The sequence below is a fragment of the Lampris incognitus genome, chromosome 13 (assembly GCF_029633865.1).
Source record: "Lampris incognitus isolate fLamInc1 chromosome 13, fLamInc1.hap2, whole genome shotgun sequence".
NCBI lineage: Eukaryota > Metazoa > Chordata > Actinopteri > Lampriformes > Lampridae > Lampris > Lampris incognitus.
In genome coordinates this window covers 10,829,580-10,857,017 of record NC_079223.1, presented here as the reverse complement: position 1 = coordinate 10,857,017, position 27,438 = coordinate 10,829,580, and the positions used below count along the sequence as shown (strand labels likewise).

The 27,438-nt window shown below is 45.1% G+C and overlaps 2 protein-coding genes across 4 annotated transcripts in view; one reads left to right on the top strand and one right to left on the bottom strand.

Annotated features, from left to right (window-relative positions):
- The window catches only part of lyst (lysosomal trafficking regulator), a 106,747-nt gene that overhangs the window by 64,143 nt on the left and 15,166 nt on the right, over nt 1-27,438 (top strand). For all 3 annotated transcript variants that reach the window (XM_056291395.1, XM_056291393.1, XM_056291394.1), the window contains 24 exons: nt 1,195-1,440; nt 1,611-1,784; nt 6,191-6,340; nt 7,462-7,599; nt 8,785-8,983; nt 10,065-10,193; nt 10,740-11,364; nt 13,962-14,142; nt 14,550-14,719; nt 15,493-15,723; nt 15,924-16,090; nt 16,273-16,425; nt 16,539-16,700; nt 17,107-17,298; nt 17,725-17,936; nt 18,101-18,310; nt 19,027-19,203; nt 24,917-24,993; nt 25,116-25,304; nt 25,471-25,616; nt 25,713-25,809; nt 25,983-26,044; nt 26,231-26,286; nt 26,410-26,562. In XM_056291395.1, the coding sequence (XP_056147370.1) occupies nt 1,195-1,440; nt 1,611-1,784; nt 6,191-6,340; nt 7,462-7,599; nt 8,785-8,983; nt 10,065-10,193; nt 10,740-11,364; nt 13,962-14,142; nt 14,550-14,719; nt 15,493-15,723; nt 15,924-16,090; nt 16,273-16,425; nt 16,539-16,700; nt 17,107-17,298; nt 17,725-17,936; nt 18,101-18,310; nt 19,027-19,203; nt 24,917-24,993; nt 25,116-25,304; nt 25,471-25,616; nt 25,713-25,809; nt 25,983-26,044; nt 26,231-26,286; nt 26,410-26,562 (4,296 nt within the window). The remainder of the gene's footprint in view (nt 1-1,194; nt 1,441-1,610; nt 1,785-6,190; nt 6,341-7,461; nt 7,600-8,784; nt 8,984-10,064; nt 10,194-10,739; nt 11,365-13,961; nt 14,143-14,549; nt 14,720-15,492; nt 15,724-15,923; nt 16,091-16,272; nt 16,426-16,538; nt 16,701-17,106; nt 17,299-17,724; nt 17,937-18,100; nt 18,311-19,026; nt 19,204-24,916; nt 24,994-25,115; nt 25,305-25,470; nt 25,617-25,712; nt 25,810-25,982; nt 26,045-26,230; nt 26,287-26,409; nt 26,563-27,438) is intronic.
- LOC130122467 (uncharacterized) lies at nt 20,025-21,953 on the bottom strand. The gene is made up of 2 exons (XM_056291396.1): nt 20,927-21,953; nt 20,025-20,760 (listed from the first exon to the last, which is right to left on the bottom strand). Exon 1 carries the CDS (start codon nt 21,778-21,780, stop codon nt 21,079-21,081), a length of 702 nt encoding a protein of 233 aa, XP_056147371.1. The 5' UTR covers nt 21,781-21,953; the 3' UTR covers nt 20,025-20,760; nt 20,927-21,078.

Genomic DNA, 27,438 nt, shown 5'->3' with positions numbered 1-27,438 from the left:
CATGTAAAAAAGTAAAATAAAATATGGATTTATAAGATATATAAAAAGAAAATGTGATGAGGGGGATGCCAGGCAGCGTCCAAGTGGCGACCATCATCCCCACGGAGACCTGGGAGGAGAACCGACTGCACAAGGGAGACTCACATGACACCATTCACACACAGATAAAGAAAAAGTAGAAGACATCATTCAGAGAGAGAGAAAAGATATGTGAGAGAAGAGAACAGTTTGCAATAGTCATTAGTCATAATCTATAATCTATAATCTCGTCGGCAGAACAGTGGTTGGTGAATTCATTGAGACAGAAAACCGACCCGCCGTGCAGTACAGGTTCTGAAGCACTCCGTTTAAAGGCAGCTAACTGTAGCTTACAACTTACAACTAATTGTAAGCCAAGGCGAAAAGATGAGTTTTAAGTTTAGATTTAAAGGACTCAACAGACTCTGATTGTCTGATGGCAGCAGGCGGGTTATTCCACAAGAACGGAGCCCGACAGGAAAAGGCCCTGCCCCCCGGCTGAAAATGCGCGTCTCGACTTTTCCGACACTCCCGCCACATACGGAGTCGCCGCCGGTTTACGCTGAGGCAGCTGTTGTCCTCCTCCTCCTCTCTTCGGTTGGCTGGTGCACCGTTTGGGCGTCTTCCTGGCTTTGGCAAACACCCGGTTAGGATAACCACACCTTAACCAGGGCCTGTTTAATGTGGGATTGCTCCCCTTTCTAAACTGTTGTGGGAAAGGAAATGCACCCACTTGAGGTGGAAAAGTTGATGTGTGAGATGAAAACAAGTTTTGTTTTTTTTTTTCCTTTAAATTGTGGACTTGTCGAGTGTTATTAAACCTACTTGAGCGGGCATTCTTTTGTCGAAGAGACTGTTTTACCCTGAGTACAATGAAATAGCTTATTGATTTAAAACCAGCCACTTCCAATGCACAATGATGCACGTTGACATCCCAGACTTTTCCAGAGTTTCACCATCATTTCAATGGCTTTTTTTTTTTTTTTTTGTGATTCTTTTTAATTTTTTTCCATGAGGGAGACATTACATCCCTTTGCATCCTCTTTAAATTGACACTGGGTTTATATTGTCAGTTGTTTGAACACGTTTGTCCACCAAGTTGTAAAACTGTAAATGATTTAAACTTGAAAAATCAAAGGAACAGCTGGATATGGGGCTTGTGTTCTGTTCACACAGGAGAGCTTGGCAGTGGTCTACGCCCCCAGCAGTCCTAGAGTCTACACTATCTATGAACCTGTCATCAGACTGAAGGGCCAAGCCAAAACCGTGGTGACCCAGCGTCCTTTCAGCTCCAAAGAGGTGCAGAGTGGTGCCCTGGAGCCCCACGCTCTGAGGAGTCTACTCCCCACCAAGTCACAAGGCCTGCAGAGCGTCCTGCACAAGATCGGAGGCACAGGGACCTTCGTCTTCCTCTTTGCACAGGTGGAGCTTTCTATGCTCTTCATCCTATATCATGAGGTGTCTTTATAACCAAGTAGGCGAACATTGATGTGAAATTTTTTGATGGAAATTATGTTTTCAACCTCATTACATTATGTTTCCTCTGCTCCGTCCCTCTCTCGGGTGCTCCCATCTCTTCCTCTGTTGACCAGGTGGTGGAGCTAAGCAACTGTGAGAAGACCCAGGCCTTGGCCCTACAGGTGCTGCTGTCCTTATCTAAGTTCAACCAGCACCGCATTCATGAGATTGACTGTTACCATGGATACTCCATGATCCACCAGGTCCTCATTAAGTCCAAGTGTGTCGTGGGATACCACGTGCTGAAAGTAAGTCAGATGCAGAGGCCTGAACTGCGTTGCGCTGCCACAACATTTGTAGATCAATGCAGCAATGCTTATTTCTTGGCACCGCTTCACAGCGCTTTGAGAATTTGGTCCATCTCAGACAGTCTGGTGCGAGACTGATGGGAGACTGGTCTGCCCTGCTGTTACCTAACCCTCTGGCTGTGTCTGTAATTCAGCTGTGTGATGGCTGTATGCGGAAATAGATTTTGTCTGAGTGGGTGAAACGCCGGACATACAGCATCTCTGATGCATACTGCAAAGCACAGCGCTGAAACCCAACATCAAGGATACTAACGCACTCATACACATTTGGGCTGAAAGGATAAAGAGGCTGTTTTTACCAGCCCAAGTGTTTCTAAGTAAAAAGGGGCTTTTCACGTACTGCCTACAGTTTTAAGGTTTACATTTCAAAAGCAGTCCCTCCTCGTCAGTTAGAGTTCTCATGCCAGCCTATCAGAGACTCATAGGACTCAGTGAATCACCACTGCAGTGTAACTGGTTACTTTAACAGATCTTGATCAATAAAGACGGTCTTAAATGGGGATAAATGGTATCGGTTTTGACGGAGGAATAATTTTATTGCGCATTGCATCATGAAGCCGGGCGGCCATTTCTGGATAATGCAGCGGCACGGTGGCACAGTGGTTAGCACGGTCGCCTCACAGCAAGAAGGTCCTGGCTTCGAGCCCCCGGGGTAGTCCAACCTTGGGGGTCGTCCCACGTCGTCCTCTGTGTGGAGTTTGCATGTTCTCCCCGTGTCGGCGTGCATTTCCTCCCACAGTCCAAAGACATGTCGGTCAGCTGAATCGGCCGTACTACATTGTCCCTAGGTGTGAATGTGTGTGGGTGTGTCGGCCCTGTGATGGACTGGCGGCCTGTACAGGGTGTTTCCCTGCCTGCCACTCAATGACTGATGGGATAGGCTCCAGTATCCCGCGACCCCGGTTGGGATAAGCGGCCTGGATAATGGATGGATGGATGGATATCATTGCAATTTGGCTGTATGTACATTGTTTATCAAGTGGAATACAGATGCCCCCCCCCACACACAACCACACACACGTCCTTTGTACAGACCTGTACACAAGAAGTGCAGTATTTTTGAAAGTTTTTGGGATCCGGATTTATCGGGAAAATGTATCTTACGGGTGCCCCTGAGCATGTGTAAATTCTGTGTATTAGAACTGTCAGTTATGCATAAAATCAAATTTGAATCCAGACCTATTAAAAATATCATAATTCAAATAGATTTAAATCTTAACCATTAATTCAGTCATTATGATGAATTCAATATAGGTAAGGTGCATCGCTGAGTGGCCCTGTCACAGAACAGTGCAATCTGTGCACATGAATCTAATCGTAGACAAATCAAAAAGCTAGCAATACATTTCCCACTTCACATATGTTAGTAACAATTTTAAATGGAAAAAGGTGAAGCCATCTGATCCTGCATTTGCACGGGATAAGAAAATCAAGAACTGACACACGAGGCTACAGCGTACTAGTGTATTGAATGTAATAGGCCATATTGACTGTAATAGGCCAGGGTTCTCCAATTAGGTTTTCCCAAAGGACCAAATCATGTCAATTATATGTCTATTACAATTATGATCATTATTGTTATGGTGATTATTATTGTTAGTAGTAGTAGTAATAATTTAGGCCTGGGATTCTTAAAACCTGTGTTGGGGGTCACACAAGGGGGAAAAAAATGCACTCTTGAAACCAAATATGGACAAAAATAAATGGATGTTCAATTCACCAATCAGTGAGAGAAGTGAGAGCAATGGGATGTCGGGCCTGTATTCTGTTGTAGCAAGCCTGAGGCACTGGCCAGGATGGGCATTGGAGAGTCTGTTTCTTTCCTGGTTCTTGATTGAGTTCATTGAAGAAAACGACGACTCACATATGTATGTGAGCCATCGTGTGAGTAGGAGCATTGCAATAGCGCTTACGTTTTTGAATCGAGCTTGGGGAAACCACGTTGATCCAAAAGTCACTCACCCCAACGTCCTTGTGTTGTGCTTTGAGCAAATCAGACGTTCCCATCACCAAGACCTTCATCTGAAGAGTTGCCTCATCTATGGAAGGTACCAGCCTTTTGGCCTCTGTAGTCCACAGGCCATCAGCCAAAACAGAGAACAGCTGTCTCAGGACGAGGAGGATGTCACCTGGGAGTTTAGGGGAGCTTTCAAATCGTTCCTTGACATTTTCTGCCTGGCTCGTCGCGAAGTCCTTCATCGCTGGATCCTCCTGCATTTCGTTCTTTTCACAATGCCCGGCAGATGTGGAAAGTGCAACCTTCTCCCGTGAATGTCTCTCTCCGAAAGGTTCAGCTTTGACCGGAAAATTTCCGCCACCTCGTGCATGTCTGCAACAGTGTGGTTCTTCGCCTTGTAATTGCAGCATATGCCATCACCTTACTGTCGCTTAAAAACCTCTGATATTCTTGGACTCTTTGGCTGTGCAGTCCAGATAAAAAGGACACAAGCTTATCGTGCAGGTCGCACACCCTCTCAGCACATGGCCTTGCTCAGCCAGCGAACGTTATACAGCCAAAGATCCTTGTGTTGCACCGACGTTTCCTCCAGCAGTGCTCTGAAAAGGCGATGTTGCAGACTCGAACTCTCGCGAATGAAATTTACCAGTCTCGTCAAAGCATCCGTCGCCGCTTTCATTTCCCCACACAGTTTAGTGCACGACACTGATGTGTGAATAATGCAATGAAATGCTAAGAGCGCTGGGTTAACAGCAGCAAGCCTGCTTACCTGATTTCCTCAGGCAGATCATTCCAGAGCTTCGGGGCCCCGACTCCAAACGCTCTGTCCCCTTTCGTTTTCAGCCGGGCCCCTGGAACAGACAAAAGACCTTTGCCCCGAGAATCTCAAAGGACATACCGGCATGTACGGTACTAAGAGATCAGAAATATAAAGAGGAGAGAAGCAACGAAGAGCCTTGAAAGTAATCATTAAAACCTTAAAATCTGCCCTAAAACATCCTGGGAGCCGGTGTAAAGAGGCTGAGATAGGAGTGAGCACATCTCTTGTTCCGGATAAAAGCCTGGCAGCTGAGTTCTCTACACCCAGGAGTCGATCAATAGACTTTTGGTTCAGGCAAGTAAAAAGGCTGTTGCAATAATCCAGCCGTGATGAGATGAAGGCGTGTGTGTCAAATGGTCTCTGGGTCTTTAAAAGTTAACATAGATCATATTTTCGAAATATTTCTAAGATGATAAAAAGCACTGGTTTCGTGGCTCTCTGTGGGCTTAACACAGAATAACAACACTACAACACAACAATCTTCAGATATATACACAAGGACTGACTATATACAGGTGAAGTAAGAGGTGATACGGTGCAATGGTACAGAGACTATATCAGAGATGCTGAAATAGGTTACTTACATACATGCCTGAGGTAGATGGACATGACAGAGTGTACCAGTATACATACAATGTACAGTACAGTATATACAAAATGGATTTATTTTACAGTGTTAAGCGTTAATTTGGATGACAGGCGGCAGAAAGAAACTGTTTTTATATCTGGTTGTTTTGGGGTATAGTGCTCTGTAGCGCCCACCAGAGGGGAGGAGTTGGAACAGGTTGTGGCCAGAGGCATGTTTTAACTAGGGTTGTGGGAATTGGATCCAGGTGACGTGGAGATGCTAGACTCTGAAATGTGGTTTTCAGTTGGAAGACTGAAGTCATATAGGACAGTGGATGGGGACAGTGTCGTGCCGCTTGCTGATGGTAAGTCGGTCTGCATGATGTTAGCAGAGGCTAGCTGCACATGAATGGTACTAATTTTGGAGCTGGAAAAACTTGAAAAAAGAGAGCATTGATCATTAGATAGGTTACTGATCATATTGGTTTCAGGTGGGTTTAGTAGCCTTTTAACTGTGGAGAAGAACGTTCCTATTATGTGCAGAATAGGATGTTTTAGCTGCTGAAAGAGCATTTTTGTAACGGAGTATGTGATCCGAATACGTTTGTTTGTGAACAGCAAGTCCAGTCTTGGTGCAAAGCCTCTCAAGGGGCCGACCTATAGCCTTGAGCTGACGTAATTCAGCTGTGTACCAGGGAGCGGTATGGGCAAATGAGACAACCCGCGTTTTCAGGGGGGCTACAGCAGAAGATAAATTATTATTGTAGTAGTCCATGGGATCAACTCTGTGACTTCTTCAGCTTATATGGGGATTTATGGGTGTCACTTCATGGTAGATCAGTTGTGCCATGAAAAAATAAATTATATATGATAAATATTTGACATGATAAATGAGGCCCACTCTTTCTAAATAAGGTGTTGAGTTGCTGAGCATGTTGTCCCAAAACACACTCTCACTATATGCTTTGACATGGTTGACCTGGTCTCATTTTATCTGGCTAGACGCTGCTGGATGGGTGTTGCAGCGGTCCGATCATCACTCTGGGGGAGGACGGTCAGTTCCGTCTGGACACCGAGTCCACTGCAGTCGTTCAGGATATCAAGCTTTTGTCTGACGTCTTGCTGGACTGGAAGATCTGGGCCAAGGCTGAGGTAAACGCACATATCTGCTGTTCTGCCATGACTTTACTAACTGGTGAGTTTGGTTTACTGCTTCTGTGCTGCAAAAGCAATGCATCTGGTAGTCAAAGCAAGCTCAAACAAATGTTCAGGGGGCGTTTGGGTAGCATGGCGGTCTATTCCATCGCCTACCAACACGGGGATCACCGGTTCAAATCCCCGTGTTATCTCCGGCTTGGTCGGGCGTCCCTACAGACACAATTAGCCGTGTCTGTGGGTGGGAAGCCAGATGTGGGTATGTGTCCTGGTCGCTGCACTAGCGCCTTCTCCGGTCGGTGGGGGCGCCTGTGCGGGGGGGAGGGGGTGGAGCAGTGACTGGGACGGCTCGCAAGAGTAGGGTAATTGGCTGGATACAAATGGGGGGGGGGGTGCCTAACTTTGTTGCAATTTATTAAAACTTTGATGCAGTGTAGTTTGTTTCATTCGAATGTAAATATATTGTGATCTCTTGAATATTTTATTACATGTGTTCTGATTATTTGTGCATGAATAAACCTGATGCCTTTAATATGGCTGTAAATAGGCTATGTTGCATTTTTTGTTTATTTTTTTGAAGTTGTGGGGGATTGAGGTTGCAATAACCTGGTGGGGATGTAGAAGGGGGTGCATTGCATAAAAAGTTCAAGTTCAACTTTATTGTCATGTGTAGAATACAGTGAAATTCTTGTGCTCATGCTCTCCCTGCTTTAACACAAAGGAAACAAGGACAAATGACCCCCCCCAATAAAATTATTTATTTATATATATATATATATATATGTATATATGTATATATATGTATGTATATGTGTATGTATATACATACACACACATATATACATACATACATACATACATACATATATACATATACATATATATGTGTGTGTGTATGTATATATATATATATATATATATATATATATGATAACACTCGATAACAATGTAATGTAATGTGGGTGCGTCAGCTGTTCAGCGGCCTGACTGCATGTGGAAAGTCTGGAAACCGCTGCCATAGAGTATCTGGTTATGTGTATTGTATATCGCCGGTGATGAAGGTTTGAGTCTGTCTCCGTTTCCCTGGTGGTCATGGTCTGTGTATTGTCTCTAATCAGTATGGAGTATGGGAAACCCTGCTTACTGCCCTGGAGATTCTCATCAGGGTGCACCACCCCCAGCAGGTCTTCAACATTCGACAGTTCCTCAAGGCGCAGGTGGTACATCGCTTCCTGCTCACCTGCCAAGTGTTACAGGTACACCACATTATTAGAAATCTGGCTTATAAATGTCTTTAGTGACTGCACACAATGGTGGCTGGTTTCCATTTACCTGGACGGGGCTACTGGCACTGAGGGTCTCTGCTTTCATACACACTCTCTCACACACACACACACACACACAGTGTTGTCCCCTCTGGCTTGCTGTACATCATGCAGCTACAACAAACAAATTAATGTTGCCGTTAAGTGACAACAGTGATGCTTACGTGATAAATCCAGTGTTTCACCTGCCATTGCTAGACCTACCACTCCGCCAAGGGAAACGAAAAAAATAAAAATGTTAAGTCATTCCCCACAGAACATGCATGACAGCACCTGTAGCTTTGGGGAGCCCACCACCCCATCAAGTCTGTCAGACTTGATGGGGTGGTGGGGCGCCTGTTCGGTGGGGAGGGGGAACTGGGGGGAATGGCGTGATCCTCCCACGTGCTACGTCCCCCTGGTGAAACTCCTCACTGTCAGGTGAAAAGAAGCGTCTGGCGACTCCACGTGTATCGGAGGAGGCGTGTGGTAGTCTGCAGCCCTCCCCGGATCAGCAGAGGGGGTGGAACAGTGACCAGGACGGCTCGGAAGAGCGGGGTAATTGGCCAATTACAATTGGAGAGGAAAAAGGAGGGGGAATCCAACCCTCCCAAAAAAAAGTTAGCAAGTGTTTTAGGGAGGGTGTCCCTTGTTGTGTGGGCTTACGATAGGTAGCTCAGCCAATCACTTAATCATTCCTTTTGTTTTATTGGCTCAGACGCAGAAAATTGCATCCATTTTACTCCTCCCACACCTGTATTATAGAGAGGAGGAGTCAAGGAGGAGCTCGTGTTGAATTAGAGCAGATTACACACCTTGGACGGTGCCCAGCAGGAAAAGGAAACACAACGTAGTCGAAATATTTAGCATTTAATTTCACATTTTAGCCACAATTTGCTCACTAAAAACACATCAAAATGCTGAAAAAATAACTACTAATTTCTCAATATTTACCAGTTGATTCATTTCAAAGTTGTTTTGAAATGATAAGAGGCTTGATTCTTTCAATAAAGCTTGCTGGCCTGTGGTGTGGCAAAAGTGCTCCCTCTAATGGCCAGTCGTGGCTGATGACTTGCTTTTTGTTTCATAGACTGTAGCAGATAGCAATGTTTTTCCTTCTTTCTTTTTTTGCCCCAGGAGCATCGAGATGAGCACCTGACCTCCATCCCACAGGAGGTGTGTCTGTCATTCGTCAAAATCATCCAGGAAGTATTGGGTTCTCCTCCAGACCTGGATCTACTCAGGCTGGTCTACAATTTCCTGCTTGCCGTTCACCCCCCGACCAATACCTATGTCTGCCACACTCCAACCAGCTTCTACTTCTCCCTGCACATAGGTAACGGTACTGCAGCTGTAATCGGTAATTCAGTTGAATAATCAGGTTGCCGTTTTAGCTGACGAGTACTTTTGGTAGGGTTGAGCGATCCTTTCTATTTTCATATCATCTGGCCGCTCCGGTGGCCGAGCGGAATAAACCGCCGTTCTTGCAATCTGCTCGTCATGTGGCTGGGAGGTTCGTATCCCAGACTCACTGTAACCGGTCACGGCCAGAGCGTCCACGGGGTAAGGCATTCATTAAGCCACCCTTACCCGAGGGATAGTGGGTGTAGATCGGTGTAGTGTTCGGGGACTTGTCGTTCTCAAGCGACCCCTCTGGCCCACCCGGGCGCCTGCAGCCAAGCAACCGAAAGCATTCTCCCTACGCTTCCTTCGCGGCCTGAAGGTGATGCAATCCATGCGAGGCTTCAGCGTGTAAAATAGCGAGAGCAGCCGACACGAGTTTGAAGGAAGCTGGTGTTACGACTATCTCCTTCCAGTGGAAACGTGAGCCAGGGGAGTTATTCGACAAGAGTTCCGGCCATATGCCATTGGGTTAATCGGGTGGGATAAAGGGAAAAACTAGAAATAAATGTAAAAAAAATATACATATATATATATATATATATATATATATATCGTCCAACCTGGGCTTGGTGCGACCATATCACAGCATCATATTCCGTTTAACATTATCATCTTATCTTTAATATCACCATCCATAACTTAAACTGCTCTTATGGAGCGCCGAGCAATGTTTTGGTGAGCAGGCATATGGAGAACGAAGATGCGAGATGGCCAGGTCCACAGAAAAGAGATGGAAAGGATTGCAGATGGTTTGTGGATTTAAAATTCACTCGTGCTGATTAATGGGGCTCAGCGGGCAGACATTTCGCTCCACCAGAAACACCTCTAAATCCACAGTAGGGTGCAGATTCTAGAGATTAGTTTTATAGCGTCTTAATTCTGATAGTAAATTCGTTAAAATCACCTTAATATCGGTGTAGGAAAAACCAGTCTTCAATCATCCCTTCAATCATCGATATACAATCTGATCGCCAGTCGGTGCAAGACTAACTTTTGGTCTCTGTTCGTGTCAGATGGTAAGCTATACCAGGAGAAGGTCCAGTCAATTATGTACCTGAGGCATTCCAACAGTGGAGGCAAGTCTGCCAGCAGCTCTGTGGTCTCTCTCTCCCCCACGGTCTTCATCGAAGCTCTCTCTGAAGGTAATGCACAGCTACGCTACGTCGTCCCCCCTAAAGTGTGTATAGAAATCCAACAAAGCCCGAATAATGAATTTCATCCTCTTGGTCCATTTCCAGAGATGACATTATTTCTGGGGAGATCAGTGAGGCTTGTCCTGGAATGTCTGTTCACGAACCATGAAAGTTGATCTAGCATGATCATTGTTTAGCACTACAAGAGTGCCCTTGTTCCTCTGGGAGGAAATTAAGGTCATTCATGTCAGGATTTTGTTTTGTTTTTCCACAAATGCCATTATGTCTGGGAAAGATCCTGCAGATGTTACATGAGGTCAGCATGTTTTCCAACTGCCTTGTTTAAATCATGGGGCCTAAAACCTCAACGTAGCTTTTACGTCCTTGAATTTTTTTCATTGGTATTGTGGCTACAACTAATGCTGGAGCTCTGAATTTTAAGCCTTTTGCTTAAGTTTCATACACCGCTCCTCTGGGACTATGTCAGTGAAATGCTTGAGCGGTAGGTTATGTTTATGGTTCATAAGTGCTTAAAAGTTTTCTTCTGCTTTCCAGGCCACCCCCATGTTCCTTCCCCTGAACATGGTGCTGATGATCAGTCGTTGCATCCCCCCAGTCTGGCACCCTCGCCATACTCCTCCCCCATGCTGACACCCCGACTTGGACATGGCAGCTCCAGTGAGGCAGGTGAGGGAGAAGGTGTCTCCCTTGCTACACAGCAAGCTCTAGGCAGCACAGAGACACTCAAGCGGGGCACAGGCGACGAGCAGCTTCTCAGCAGCTGTGAATCAGCCAAGACCATTTGTGACTCTAAGGAAGGCGACGGGGTAGGGGCCCTTCGCACCCCTTCCATCAGTGTGGAGGAGGAGCGGGACGAGGTTGGGGAGGTGGACAGTCTGGCCGAGGGCAGTGTCGGGGTGGCAGAGTCTGAAGACAGGTTTGACTGGGCCAGTGATGAGGCACCCCGCCGCCCCGACAGCCTGAAGGGCATCCAGTCCTTCCAGAGGAGCCAGAGCAACCTGGCCAGCCTGGGCCTGGCTTTTCCCGCATCAAACGGCTCCTTGGCCATTGGCCGCTGGCCCACTTCGGCTGACCGAGGCTCCCTTCCTGAGGACTGGGAGAGCTACACCTACTCCCCTGGGTATGAGAGGGCTCACAGCAAGACTGACTCCAATGACAGGTACTCCGCCACATCTCATTACAAGGCTTGCTTACTTGTTTATTAAAGCAGTATTTCCCTATTGGTGGATTACTTTTTTTTTAAAATTGTAACATCCTGTATAACTACATGATTTAACTGCCTTCAACAAAATATCTGTGTAACCTGGCAACCATGGATAAGATTGAAATAAGTATAGGTATACTTAGTGTCCTGCAGCAGTCTGGTTCAAATAACTCATCTAATCGTTTGGCCATACCACTTCCTGTCTGTGATATAGCTATAAAGTGATAAAAGGCAAAGTGATAACTGTCAATTTGTCAGACTCGGCATTACATATTAATTATACAATGTCACTGATGAGATTTTCAGTCATCCGTGAAAATTACTGGGTGCATTGAGTGTTCCAAATAATCTCTTTCAGTTCAAATCTTAATGAACCCGATTAACCCGGTATGATTTTATTTTACTAGTTTGTGAGAGTTTATTTTTAATTTCAAAGAACATACTACTGAAGTTCATATTATTCCCGTTTTGGAAATGGAGTTGCTTTATATCTGTTGTAAGCAGGGAATTAGATGCTGTGGGCAAGATATGGCCGCATACGGCTAATGCCAATTTCCCACCATCCCACCAGGCAGGCCTTATCAGCTCCTGCAGGGTTCATTTAGAGAACAGCATATTTGGACAGTCTGCTGACAGATGAAAAGAACATATTTTCTGTTGACCCAAGATGGTCGCAAAGACTGTGTACACATTTAGCTCTTATCCTCCCCTGACCGATACCAGTCCTTATCCATCAGTTCACACTGCACGGAAACACTGTTCACTCCAGGCGACAAAAGCATCGAGAAATTTCTCGATCGCTTTCAAGCCCCAGCTACATTTTTTTGTCATTTAAAGGATCACGGTAACTTCGAGCGACGGGGATAAATGGACAGGATTTTGTCCTTGTCACATTGATGCACAGATGTTGTCTTGTAAAAGAGTTTCACAATAAATGCTGTCATCTACTTAGACAACAGGGGGTCATACAGTGCAGTTGGCAACTGGACAGTGGAAGACATTAAATATCAGATACTACACAATACAGTCTACAAATTGTGTTTGTCTGGATATATTCTGGGTAAATGTATACGTGTATGTGTGTGAAATATGTACACACACATATTGGTCCACTTCATTCAAACGTCAAGCCTACCGCTAAAAATCTTGGTGTCCTCTCTGACCAGAATGTCTTTCGATCACCGTGTTACTAAGCTTGTCCAGCCCTGTTTTCTTCAGCAAAGAAATACTGCAAAAATCAGCAATATTTTGGATATCAAAATAGTAATTCACGCTTTCATTTTCTCCCATCTAGATTACTCAACCAAGCTACTTTAAATCGTCTACAGTTGGTTCAGAATGCAGCTGCTAGACTACTAACTAGAACTAGCCGTAGGTCCCATATCACCCCTGTTATATTCGCCAGCAGCCACACCAACATGTACCTTCGCTCTGCCAAATGACGGAAGCTAAGCAGGTGTGGGCTTGGCCAGTACTTGGATGGGAGACCTCCCAGGAAAACTTGAGTTTGTACCGGAAGTGGTGTTGGTGGGCCAGTAGGGGGCAATCGTCCCTCTGGTCCAAATAAAACAACAAATATCAAATCCCAACGCCCCGGTGCAGTGACGGGGCCATTGCGTTGTAGGAGATGCCGTCCTTCAGATGAGACATTAAAGATCCCATGGCGCTTATTGCAAAGAGTAGGGGCTTCCCCGGTGTCCTGGCAAAATTCCCAACCTGGCTCTCTCCATCTGGCCACCTAGTCTTCCCCCCATGTAATTGGCTCAGTGATTCCTCCCTCTCAAGCTGATGTGTGGTGAACGTTCTGGTGCAAAATGGCTGCCGTGCATCACCCAGGTGGGTGCTACACATTGGCGGTGGTTGAAGTGAGTTACCCCCCTTCACTGTGAAGTGCTTTGGGTGTCAGGAAAAGTGCTATATAAATGTAATGATCATTATTATGGTTATTATTGTTATTCTTGCGTCCCTCCATTGGCTTCCCGTAAAATTCAGAATAATCTAGAAGATCTTATCGATTACACTTAAAGCACTACATGATCTTGCCCCCAGTTGCATTTCTGATCTTCTCATTCCACTTCCCGACCACTCGGATCCTCAAACCTATCTTTTATCCATCCCTCACTCCAGCTGCAATTTTAGCACCAAGCCTCTGGAATAATCGAACCCCAAACCGTTAGATTTACTGAATCTTTGGACTGTTTTAAGAGGCTTCTAAAAACCCAAACCTTTTTATAGATCCCCGTCCCTGCCTTCTGTTTTGGTTTGTTTTCAGCTCGGTCCGTTACTACCTATTTCATGTCTTATATTCATTCAATTTATTTTACGTATTTACTCGCATTTTCTGTATTGAGTGTAAAGCACTTTGTAACTGTGTGTTTTTAAAAGTACTATATAAATAAAATTGTACTTACTTACATGCACATGATATTTGCACATGTAAAATGTATGCTTTTCATGCAAATGCTTAATTTCTCTCTTTTCTCTGCTAAAGGGACTTGGTCAGATGGTGTTCCTTCAGTCATGATTATTTTGTGGGGCTCTGTGTGTCCCAGGTCCAGTACAGAGGATTGTCTGGTGCTGATTTGTTGTGGACTCTATGATCTGCTGAGGGGGGTGCTGCTGCTGCTGCCTGACCTCATGCTGGACGAGGTGATGGACAAGCTTATTCAGCCAGAGGCCCTCATTGTCCTCGTCAACCACTCCTCACCCCTCATCCAGCAAGGAGTCATGAAGGTAGAGCCCCTCAGCCCTCTTTGACGGACCCTGTGTCCTCTAATCCGAGATCACAGACACTGCAAGCAACCAGTAGAACGTAGGGGCCAGAGCCGTAGTGACCTAACAGTATTCATGTCATCCCAGAATGATTATCTAGGAGATTGGTAATGGGAAAAGACAGGCAATAATGGAAGATATACAATAATGAGAGAATATTAAGGAGAAATACAAGAGCAAGTTTACATGATTTATTGGGGAAAGGATGACGTGAGGTAACTTTGAGACCCACCTACTGTGTAAATGTAACCGTGTTATACACTCAAAATTCGGTTCTCGGGTTCACGGTGAATTCACACGTCGGACAAATTAAAATACTGCGCTCAAGTTGCATGTCGTCAGATATAATTGACCTCCTCTCTTCCCAGCTGCTGGATGCTTATTTCAGCCGAGCATTTAAGGAGCAGAAAGAGAAGTTCCTGAAGAACCACGGCTTCTCCCTGCTGGCCAACCAGCTGTACTTGCACCAGGGTAGTAGGGGGCTACTGGAGTGCTTCCTGGAGATGCTGGTCGGATGTCCCGTTGGTCTGGAAGAAGAGTAAGCCACGGGATAACGTGCTGTCGAGCCCTACCCTCAACCTGTAGACAGTTTTTTTTTTATATGACAGTTAACATTTTGAATTACCGCCCATTCATTTCACAGAAATAACCAAGTAATATACAAGTAAAGTAGATGTACTTGAACGATGATTATTGGTAACTACGTAGTGATGTATGAGTAAAATAAAGGCTTTTCTGTATCTGTACAATCACATGGTGACAAAAGTATTTTGTTACAAGTATCCCTTGAATATAAGGTGAATCTGCTGAGTAACATAACCATAGTGAAGATACCACCACATTTGATATTCACCTTATATTCAAGTTTACCAGCGAAATATTATTTATCCCTGTGACACAAAGGATCCAGAATACTTTTGTTTGGCATAATGTGATTCATACCAGGTGTAAATGTATTCCATATTGATCCCATTTATCCCAATTACAACTCATTAGAGTTCAATTACACCTATTTTACTCCTAAATTACCATTTCTCTGTAATGAATGGCCTGTAATTTAAAAGTTACTATTTGAGTTTTTTTTTTTTTCACAAGTATTTTTTATTGGAGCTGTAGGTACAAATACAGTATCCAAAAGTAACAAATACCTCCATATTTTCAGAAGAAATACAAAACAAACAGAACAGACAAAACAACAGATGAACGCCACCCCCCACTCCCCCATGCCTTAGGAGTATCGGAAAATAAAATGACAATACCATATCCTATCAATACCATATCAGTCTTATTTTGATTTTTTTTTTTTTTCAGTCTGGACCTTGATGAAATGGAGAACATCTCCCCCTTCAGGAAGCGCTGCATCATCCCGGTGTTGGGTCTGATTGAGAACTCGCTGTATGACAACTCTCTGGTGCATAACATCCTGTGTATGCTGCAGCAGCTCCTCAATGCCTGCCCCAAGCTGGCAGACATCCTGCTGGACCATGGCCTCCTCTATGTACTGTTCAACACTCTCTCCACACTCAACGGCATGGAGAATGGGTATGACTGCCAGGAAAGGGACTGTAAGAGGGGATGATTCATTAAAGCGCATCCAAGATGTGCAAACATGATTCACATTTTCTTAATCCAGCGAGCCACGAATAGACTCATCAGTTTTTTGCACTGTTCATTAATCTGGTAGATGCAAATGGTTGGCTCCGCTATGGAGTGAATTCTTTATTGTTTATCTTTCTCTTCAGCATTCCTCTTAATGACTACAAACTCCTGGTGTGTGACATCCAGCAGCTGTTGGTGGCAGTGACCATCCATTCCTGCAGCTCCTCAGGTTCTCAGTACTTTCGCATCATTGAAGACCTCATCACCTTGCTGGGCTTTATGCAGACTAGCAAGATGCGTCGCACACAAGGTGAGAACTCGACATCTATAAGTAACGTGTTGGATGTGTAACACGCGTCAATGATGTCTTGTTAATGTTAAACGGTTTTGAATGGTAGAGGACTGTCTAGCTCTGAGCTCTGTTGGAGCAGAAAGGATGCTGAGCTGCACTATATGGTGCATTACACTCACTGTTCCTTCTCTTCTCCCCAGAGATGGCGATGGCTCTTCAGTTCCGTGTCCTCCAATCAGCGATTGAGTTCATAAAGACCACAGCAAATCAGGACCCCCAGAAGCTGAGCAGCTCTGTGAATGTACCCAGCTCTCCACATCATGCCATTTATCAGAAACGCAAGAGTATTGCGGGTGAGTGTTTGTTTGAAAGTAATACTGCAGAAGTAGAAATGATTTCGGCAAGTTTCTCTGAGGTGGTTTGTCTCTCAACATTCCATGTGTCCTCACTGGTGCTCTCCCGAAAGGTTCCATCGCCATGAAAGACTCCATTATGCCCCGCCTTTCCAGACAGCACTACTGCTCCTATGGCCAGATACCTCTGCCCCCTCCCTTCAGCTTCCTCTCCCAGGACTCCCCCCTCCCCTCCCCCACCGGAACGCCATCCTACATCTTTCAGTGTAACTCAGGTAGCCCGAGTGGCCATCCACCGAGGACAACATGTCCCCCTGCCAAGTGACATGTTTCCCCATTTTGCTGTGAACTAACTCTCTCTCCGGTCCTCAACTGGGGGTTAATTCGCCCAGTACTCTTTTGCATTACTGGTGCCTTTTGTGTGATTGCTCAACTGCTCATCTGCTGATAAAAGATTTCAGCACAGATGGCATTTTGATCAGCAAGTCTCTCTAATCTTACAAGGCATACATGATTTACAAAATAGTTGCATGATTTCCCGCTGAATCTGGAGAATTAAAGAAACAGCGTTAACACAGCATCATGTGCACTAGCAACACCCCTGTAAATGCCATGAGATGGCAGCACTGACACAATTTCTCCCTTCAAAAACCATGCATGTCATCGTGACACACCTTTTAGGCCGTCGCCGGTTCTCCCTGGCCCAGTCTGACTCTCTCCTGACACGGATGCGCTCCGTAGCTAGCGACGAGCTGAACCAGATGATGCAGAGGAGGATGAGCCAAGAGAATCCCATTCGAGCCAGTGAGACAGAGTTTGTACAGCGTCTGCAGAGGCTTGTGGTGTTGGCCGTAAACAGACTCATCTACTATGGTAAACAGCAGTAATACTTCCTTCTAAGGTGTTTTTTTTCCCCTTTTAGATTTGTTTACATTTTTAAAATTTAACAAAAGACCCCTTTCTATTACTCACCCAGTCACAAAAACATCCTCTTCTCTCTCTCTCCAAACATACATTACCCCTTTCTTCACCCCGCCCTGCTGTCATTGCTTCAGCATTCACTCTTGCATCATGTGCAATTACAATTAAGTATAGCGATGGTTGTTAATATATGTAACATTCTTCACTGTACAAAGGTACAACAGGAGTTCATGTATGTATGTATGTATATATATATCTATATATATATATCAATCTTCTCACAGTTAACAATAACTCTTAATCTCCTGTATTGTATTATTAGCCCCTGATTGCTCCTGCTTTGTTCTGTCGGGGGTCCACCTCTCTCTCCTCCTCCAGATGTTAGCATGGACTTCTACGACCTGCTGAATATTCCTGACTCCCCAGACCACCAGGTGACCACACCCGATCCAGGTGACCGGACACAGGACGAGAGTGGCTTCGCCTCTGTCCCATCCTCACCCATCCCTTTTCCGCTACCCCCTGCCAGCAAAAAGTGTTTTCAGAAGGACATCCTCAAACTCATGATGGACGGCATCAAAATCAGCGTGGTATGGCGACAGCTGTTCCAAAGCATTCATTATGCCATGAAAACCCATCACAACTTTGTTGATTTTAATTCCTTTTTAGTTTGTTTCTTCTTACGGTAATGGCTACGTTGAGCAGGTCATTGTATTAACGCTGAATTTTATGATGGTGTTTGGGGCATCTTCAGGGCAGTACGGGTCGCGGCGGAACCCCACATCAACAGTGGCGCAGGATCCTGTGGTCGTGCCGGGACACCTTCCGGGTACAGATTGGTCGCTTGCTTGTCCACACGCTCAGCCCCGCACGGCTGCTGTGTGACAGGAAGGAGGCGCTGGAATTTGTGTTTGATGCCAGACACTCTGAGATCCTCCGGGAGAGTCTCAGCCCAGGTCTAGAGGTCGGTGCAAAAGAAGTCTCCTCACAGCATAACATAGTCACCTCGTAAAGATCCCTTCCTCTTATCTTTAGATGGCACTACCACCTACAGTGTACTGTCCTGAGACTTTATAGTATTACTTACCTAGAGGGAGCTCTAGCCTCCAGGTGTTTTACCTCTCCAGGTAGTCTATATAAAGAAGAAGAAGAAGGTGGGGGTGTGTCTGTTCTCGCTCTCATTTTGTTTGTTGGAGCTGCCAAAGACAAGAAAAGCTACTTCTATGTAATATACAGCTTACTATCAGCCCCCCCCCCCAAAAAAAGTTATTTTGGAGATTGATATTATTCATCTCAAAAACAAATAGTCTTGTATCCAAGAACCTTTCACCTACCAAAGGCAAACATTTTGACTTTGTGATGTGAGCAGGAAAGAAGAGAGTGCAGTACCTTTTTTTTTTTTGTCTCCACACATATAATGGAGTTCTCAGACGGCTGCCAAGCTTTGCCTCTGCAATAACAGAGGATCAATGTCCTCATACGTTTCCACAGACTCACTGTGTTGCCATGGGAGCATTCTTTCCCGCTGGTTCTCTAAGAGCAGAGGCATATGTGCTCTTTCAAGGTCTTTCTGAAGGTCTAGCAGCTGATTAGAGCTCGCCTGCTGTCCAACGATGTACATGAAGCTGCTTAAACACATCTGATGTATTGATTGTGGTTTCCACTCTCTCGCACACCCAGCATGGACCCAAGTTGGCTCTCTACCTGTATGAGATGCTACATGACCACAAGGACAGCCTCACGAAGGAGGAACAGAGTGCTGTAGGCATATTCATGACCTCGCTCAAGCTGTGTGGCCATCGCTGCATCCACCCAAATGCGCCACACAAACCAGACCTGGTCAAGGCCATAAAAGAGGTAAGTCCTATAGGGATGGTTATCCCTGGTCACATGTCAAAGGAAAGAAGTTCTGTAACCAGAACAACGACTGCCATACCCAAGTGTGTTGCATCGCTTGAAAGGTCAAAGATCTCTGATGGAGGAAAAACCGCTCCAAAGATATCAGCTTAAAATGCAGTGTCTGAGATTTTGTTTTTCTGCTTGTTCTGAATGTTTATCTGGGAGACCGTGATTAACTCCCAAAATGGTGGAATGGAAATACTGACCTCCGTCAGAGCTACAGGCTGACTCACTTCTTTGAAGAAAGCCCTTAAAACTTTCCTTTCCCTCATAGGAATAAATAGGTGTTGGGGAGACAGGGCCATCCAGACCCCACCCCCACCCCTTTTTTGTGTGTGTGTGTGATCTTTCTGTAATGGAAAAGCAATAAAAATAGAATATTAAAAAAAAAAAACTTTAATTTTCCTGGCCCATCATAACCTTTAAATAGTCTCTAAGCATTAATGGGCGGCACGGTGGCCCAGTGGTTAGCACTGTCACCTCACCAGTGTTGTAGTCAAGTCACTAAACCTCGAGTCCGAGTCGAGTCTCGAGTCCCCAGTGTTCGAGTCCAAGTCCAAGTCCGAGTCACCAAAGAAAAGTCGAGTCGAGTCCGAGTCGAGTCCCCATTACCTGAGTCCGAGTCAGGTCCCTATTACCCTAGTCCGAGTCCGAGTCATCAAAGTTGAGTCTGAGTCGAGTTCCAAGATGGCTCCAGTGATCCACTCGGGCACAGTCAAAGATCTGACATACAAATAAAAAAGGTCTACATTAAACAAAAATGACACAGCTGTCACCATTTCAAAGGGAGTTTATTTACTTTGTGACACGATAGCCAAACAAATGCACACCCACACACTCGCACACATGCACGCGCAAGCATGCGCGCACACACACATTTTTAGAACAGTCTGAATTTCTTTGACATTCTGAACACTGGATGTGCTTCAAAACACATTTGATAGCTGTGAATAGTATGCTATTAGCAAATGGTGGAAACAGTATACAGAAGTAAGTTCCACAGCATACAATACATTCATAAAAACTAGTCAAAAGACATTGTCTCTCAGGAATAGTTAGGAACAAAAGGCTGGTGGCACTAGTTTTAAGCATACACGTTGCATTTCAAAAACATAAGATCTGACAGCATGGAACTACTCAACCTTGCACGGTGAGGCCTCATCAAAATGCCTCCATGACTAAATACCCTTTCAATGGGCGCACTGGAGGTAGGGATAGAGAATACCTGTGTGGCAATCTGATAGAGGGTAGGGAATTTGGATTTGTTTTGCTGCCAAAACCTGAGGCACGGGACTGAGTCAGAGTCCTGCTCAGCGATCAAGTTGAGGTATGCAGTCAACTGAGCCTGGCCAGACGGCTTCTTCTCGGTGGAGGAGGGAGTCCTCCTATAGTGGGAGAACATTCTCAACTGCTTCTCAGGAGGAGACTCTGAAAGTTCACCTTCCCCTGGTCCTGTTGCTTCCGCTGCATCTGCTGTTGATACCGCTTGCTTGTCACCCTCTGCCTTTATATACTCTGAAATGAGAGGGGGCATGGGGGACTCATTACAAATATGTTATTGACTAGGCCTACATGACAAATGACACGCCTATGTGCTTTATTGTAACACCTTCAATGATATAAACATCACAACAATCAAATAGTTAATCACTTAACTAACGTTAATCAAAACATTTCTCACCTTTGATCTCAGTCTTCAGCACATCTTTGACGTCACTGTCCAGCTGCACATCATGTTCTAGCCGCTGGAAGCCAAATGCTGGGTCCAACACAGATGCTATGAAGTAGGCATTGGTGAAAGGAAATTTGGTGGGGCCTCTTCCTTCAGCCGGCTCACATCCTGGTATCTTGACTGCACTGAAAACCTCTGCAAACCTTGTTTTCAAGGAGCTCTCCAGATCTCACCAGAGGCCCACAGTATCTGGCTTTTCCTCTTATTTCCTGCAGGTAACAGCGCAGAGTGAGGACACAGGGCACAATCACACTGACGGTGACAGTAGTCTCACCCTGAGTTAGGTTGGTTGCCTCTAAGAACGGATCAAGAACTTCGATCAGTTCTTTAAGCTGAGCATACTCTCGCGGGGATAAGATAAGGCTTTTGTGCCCCACTGATTCCAACACACTGGACAGCTTTTGCATGTCTAAATGCACATAAGCCTTCACCTGCTTCAGAGTGGAATTCCATCGTGTGGCATTCGCTGTTGGAATTGTTGCATCACCAGAACACGCTTCAAAGCAGTCTTTAAACGAGGTGCCACTGTGGAGGAGGTTGGCTGCACGGGATAGCTTTGCTAGGGTGCTTGACAGCCCACTGGTGTCTTTCAGACCATCTTTTATGACCAACTGCAGTGAATGTGTGAAGCATGATAGTCTCTGCATCTTACAGTTCTCAGCCAAAGTGTCATTGACTGTCTGTTGATCTTCTGGCATCAGGTCTTGCCATATTTCATCATCGTCCTCAAATGTGCTGGGATCATGAGCTTCAGCATCACAAGGATCCTCTAGGGGAAAGCTGGCCTGGAAAGCTTTTCTCATGTTGGATGCATTGTCAGTTATGACAAAGTTGATCTATTCCTTAATCAGGTATTCTTCAGCACAGCATTCAAACATCATTGCAATCTTCTCTCCTGAGTGTTTCCCATGCACTCTTTTGCAGGAAAGAAGATATGACTGAAGGCTGAGTTCCTGTTTTTTTTATCCATTGCCACTGTGTGTGCTGTCACTCCAAGGAATGACTGCATCTTTCGATCACTCCAAATGTCTGTGGTAACAGCAACACTCGATGCTTCTGCCAGCTGGTTCTTTATCTGTTCTTTCTTGACTTCCACCATTCCTGGAATGGTCACAGAGGAAATTGTGGATCTTGCTATGGGCCGGTACTGAGGGTCCAGGACATGCAGGAAGTGCTTGAAGTCCTCGTTGTCAACGATGGAGAGTGGCAAGCAGCACTTAATGATTAGATCTTTTACAAGGGCATCACTTATTGCCTTCTGACGTGGATGTTTGAGGTCGTACATCCTTTGCTGTCCATCATTTAAAAATGATGTGATAGTCTTCTGACCTGGAGCAGCTGGCATCACATCTGAAGCAGTGGAGGCACGGTATTCTTGGAACCTAGGGGAAGATAGGATACACACTTTAGCTTGCTGATGCCAAACTGTTTCAAGTAATCTTTCTCACAGCAAAAAATGTGTAACGTTATAGCTATAACAATATGCAATAAAAATACAATGTTACACATTATACACATAGTGGTTTGAACCATAACCAGTTAAGTTACATATTTTGTTATCTATATAACTAACATTACCATATTAGTAGATTAACTAATGTAAACTAGCTGGATAAATGAAAAGTATGAGAAAAGATACATAATTTATGAGACTAACAGGACAGGGATTAATTAGCAAAACCCAGTCATTTAATTATTGATTTAAGTATGTTACATGCTACCTAGCTGAGCTTTAACTCTCTATCCTCCGTGAGTCTGTATGTTTATTCTGTATGGGTCAGGGAGGGTGTGATTTTGTTAGAAGACAGAGCCAGTTCATAGTACTGTTCAAAAGCTACGTCGCGCGTGTCTATTTTTAGAATTTGGCACACCCAATGCTGTATATATGCAAAGAAAAATATCCCCATATTTACAGTAGCCTATGCGGTGTCACCAATCACGATACGGTTCGGTAGTTTTCGGTACATCGGGGGGGGGGGCGGGGGGGGGGGAATGCCACATCCGTCAAATCTTGTACCGTCTCCAGCTCTCAAGAAAACCAGTGGCGGCATCCACATTAGCTTTCTTCAATTAGTCCATTTAGCGAGTAATAGCCTAGAATTATTTTTATTTGCATTGTAAAGTTGTGCACATTTTATCAACATTATTTGTGGATGCATATAGGCTAGACTTCTTCCTTCTCCGCACTTGGAGAATATTCATGGCGGAGATCTGCAATGTGCGGATTTGTTATTGCTAGTTAAGATTAATGCTAACACGGTAGTTCAGAGTGGTGTGTTTTTTCCGTTAAGTGTATGCTACTTGGTAATTAGCTAAATGATAAATAAGAAAAATCAGTTTTAATCTCCCTATAACACGAAGACGCTGCGTGTTACTTACCAACTCATCATTAGTGAGATCGATGGCACGCTCGTACCGAAAGCGAACCGTACTGTGACTTTTCTGTGCAATGCTGCATTAGCATTCTAACAGTAACGTTACTTAACTTACCTATACAATCTCACTTGGTTCTAGTGATATGATATACCCGCCACACGACCTAACCCAACATCTTGGACCAGTGGTTGAGTTACTTCAGAGGCTATTGTTACCGTAGCTAGATAGCTAGCTAGCTAACGGTAACTGATCACCAACCATATCATCAACTGACTGCATATCACTTACTTTTCTGGGTGCATCCTTGACAGATGTCTGTTGAAGTTTGAGGTTGTGCCGGTCTTCTCCTCAATAGTTCGTTTACATATCGAACATCTAGCAGTGATCTTGCTGGAATTTGTTGTAAAATCTGTGTAAGCAAAGCGCACAATTCGGGGCGTCTCTTTAGGCATCTTCGCGCTACTGAACATGACGGTATGCACGCCACGTGAATCCGCATGTAGGTGGAACACACGTGCCTGCCCTTACACGAAATTGAATAATGTTACAGTATTAATATAGCTATCAATATATTTTAACAGGGCCTATTATTTAAAAAAAATCTAACAAAAACAGTCTTTATCAATTAAAAAGTCAGAGTCCGGGTCTCCAACTTCCGAGTCCGAATGCAGTAAATTCGCGAGTCCGAGTCCAAGTCCGAGTCATCAGTGCTCAAGTCCAAGTCGAGTCACGAGTCATGACAATCAGGACTCGAGTCGGACTCGAGTCCGAGTCCTGGACTCGAGTACTACAACACTGCACCTCACAGCAAAAAGGTCCTGGGTTCAAACCCCGGGGTTGTCCAACCTTGGGGGTCATCCCTGGTCATCCTCTGTGTGGAGTTTGCATGTTCTCCCCGTGTCTGCAATGGGTTTTCTCCGGGTGCTCCAGTTTCCCCCACCATCAAAAAGAAACATGTAAGTTAGGGTTTATACTCCGGTCTGTGCCCCTAACCAAGGCAATGGGAAAAGAACTGGAGTTGGTCCCTGGGCGCAGCATGAAGGCGGCAGCCCACTGCTCCTAGCTACACAGATCCCAGCTAGGATGAGTTAATTTGCAGTAACGAATTTTCCCAAGGGGATTAATAAAGGAAACTTAATTAAATGTAATTTACTCTAAAACTGATTTATGGAATTGTATAGCCAATACAAGTCCCTTACTACTATTACTGGTGTCTACTGTCACTACTCCTACTACCTGCACTTGACATGATGATATATATACACACTCATGACTTAGATATGTCTGTGATACTGATATGTGGCATTGTTGAGCTACTTTGCAATTTGACTCTCCTGTCACTTTTTACTGATGCGCTTAGGTGCACTTATACCATTTGCACTTGGAAAAGACATGCTTTCTTGGCTATGATGTGACTCCTATTTGGTGCTCTTTAATGGGTGGTGGTAACACATGCGTTTATTTGCTAATCACTGACTCTCTTGTAATGGGCTATGGATAAATGCATTTACTAAATGAGTAGATGTAACTTTTGGTTGTACTGTTTTGGTTATGGTCCTTTAGGAAAAATTCAAATACGAGGCTGAGGAGAAAACAAGTAAAGTGGCATGGGAAAAGAAAATGTCCAATACCCAGAGGGGGTGAGTACCAACTTGTTTCAGTCAGTTTTGGTTTGCAATTAAAACGCCATCTAAGTGCTGGTAAGAACCGAGTCTTTGGTCCACCTTCTTAAGCTCGCTGCTTCTGTGCTATTCTTTTGCAGTCTGATCCAGAGGCTGGAGGGGAAATCTAAAGACATTTCCAAGATTGCAGCAGATATCACCCAGAATGTGTCCCTGCGGCAAGGCATGGAGAGAAAGAAAGTCATTCAGCACATCAGAGGGCTTTACAAGATCGACCTGAGCGCCAGTCGCCACTGGCAGGAACTTGTGCAGCAACTCACACATGACCGGTGAGCATGGAAAGCTTTCTCTCCGAGGAGCATCTTTATGCAGTTTGTAATCACAATAGTCAGCATTGCAGTATATTTTTTTTATTTTATTATTATTATTGGTTGATATTCGGTTAGTTTTGTATTGAAAACATTTCTTCATATGTGCTGTACTGCTATGCTGCAGTGCTGTATGGTATGACCAGACATCCTACCCCACGTCCTGGCAGCTGGACCCCACAGAGGGGCCAAACCGCGAGCGCCGGCGGCTGCAGAGGTGTTACCTCACCATCCCCAACAAATACCTGCTCAAGGACAGACGCAAGGCTGAAGGCAAACAAAATGTTGTTTTTTTTGATGTGCTGTTTGTTACTCTTGCTCTCTGTCTGGTTCTGTCAGCATTATGAATCTGTACTCTGGCTTGTGCAGACACAGTGAAGACACCATTGTCATTCCTGTTTGAGGATAAGACTCACTCCTCCTTCTCCTCCACGGTGAAAGACAAGGCCACTAGTGAGCCCATCAGGTAAAATTCCCTACACCTCCGTCTGTCTTCCTGACGACATCATCCTCTCAACAAACAAGGATAGAGGCACCAGTGCAAATCTGTGTCTTCTCTATTAATATTGCACTGAGAGATGTCTAAGCTTGAGCCATGTGTCTCTCCTGCATGAAAAGTTGTCTATTTTTCTCCCTCAGGTTCACCAGACGATGCATGAGTGTTGCCCCGTCCAGAGAGACAGCAGGAGAACTGCTTCTGGGTAACTCACTGCCCACACCCACAGTTGCTTCATGCATAATATACTCACTACGGCAGCAACAAGTCACAATGCAGGAAGAATGATGCACACTGTTGTTTATCGGAGAGTATCTCTGTCCCTCTCATGTTTGCTAGTCATTCATTGAGGGATGTATATTTTACCTTGTTTACCTTTTATGTGTCACAGGAAAGACTGGGATGTACTTTGTTGAGGACAATGCTGCTGATGCTCATGACAGCCAGGTAAAGCTGGGGGGCTATCTATGGCTTACTACTTTCACATCATTGCCAGGAGGACAATGCAGCTTTAGTCGAGTCTGCCTAGATCCTCAATGTGGGTTATGTTTACTGTATATATTTGGACAGAGCCTTCATGGAGAGACCGAGGCAGCCTCTTTCTCCTGGACATATGAGGAGATCAAAGAGGTCCATAAGCGGTGGTGGCAGCTGAGAGACAACGCTGTGGAGATCTTCCTCACGAATGGCAGGACCCTTCTGTTGGCCTTTGACAACACTAAGGTAAGGTGCAAACACATGCTCAGTACCCTTGTGAAAAAGAAGCCGGTCGGGCAAACCACCAAAATTTGAGCAGGAAGGGCGTCTGGGTGGCATGGTGGTCTATTCCATTGCCTACCAACATGAGGATCACTGGTCCAAATCCCTGTGTTACCTCTGGCTTGGTTGGATGTCCCTACAGACACAATTGGCCATGTCTGCAGGTAGGAAGCTAGATGTGGGTATGTGTCCTGGTCGCTGCACTAGCACCTCCTCTGGTCGGTTGGGATGCCTGTTCAGGGGGGAGGGAGAACTGGGGGGGGATAGCTTGATCCTCCCATGCACTACGCCCACCTGGCGAAACACCTCACTGTCGGGTGAAAAGAAGTGGCTGGCAACTCAACATGTATCAGAGGAGGCATGTGGTAGTCTGCAGCCCTCCCCGGATCAGCAGAGGGGATGGAGCAGAGATCGGGATGGCTTGGAAGAGTGTGGTAATTGACTGGATACAATTGGGCTGAAAAGGAGGGGAAAATCCGGTGGGGGGAGGGGGGAAATGAGCAGGAAAGCAAAGCATCATTGTCCCCCACCTCAGATCCCATCAAGTTGCCTTTTAGCAAGTGAATAAAATTCTCCAGCACCCAAAGGTAGTAAAATTTGCATATATTGGATGTAATTTGTGTAACCACATGAATGTAGAATCCAAGCACTATTGACAGAGCCTGCTCAGCAAAACACTATCCTGCATATTTAAAGGTTTAAAGGGTGATGAAACCCCAAGTTGTATTCCCTCTCCGCCCACCTCACTTCATTATATAGACGAAGTGTAGAAAAACTTGTACTTCCAGCTCCAACAAAAATGATCTCACTCTGGAGTAAAACTGGGAAACAACCGGCAGA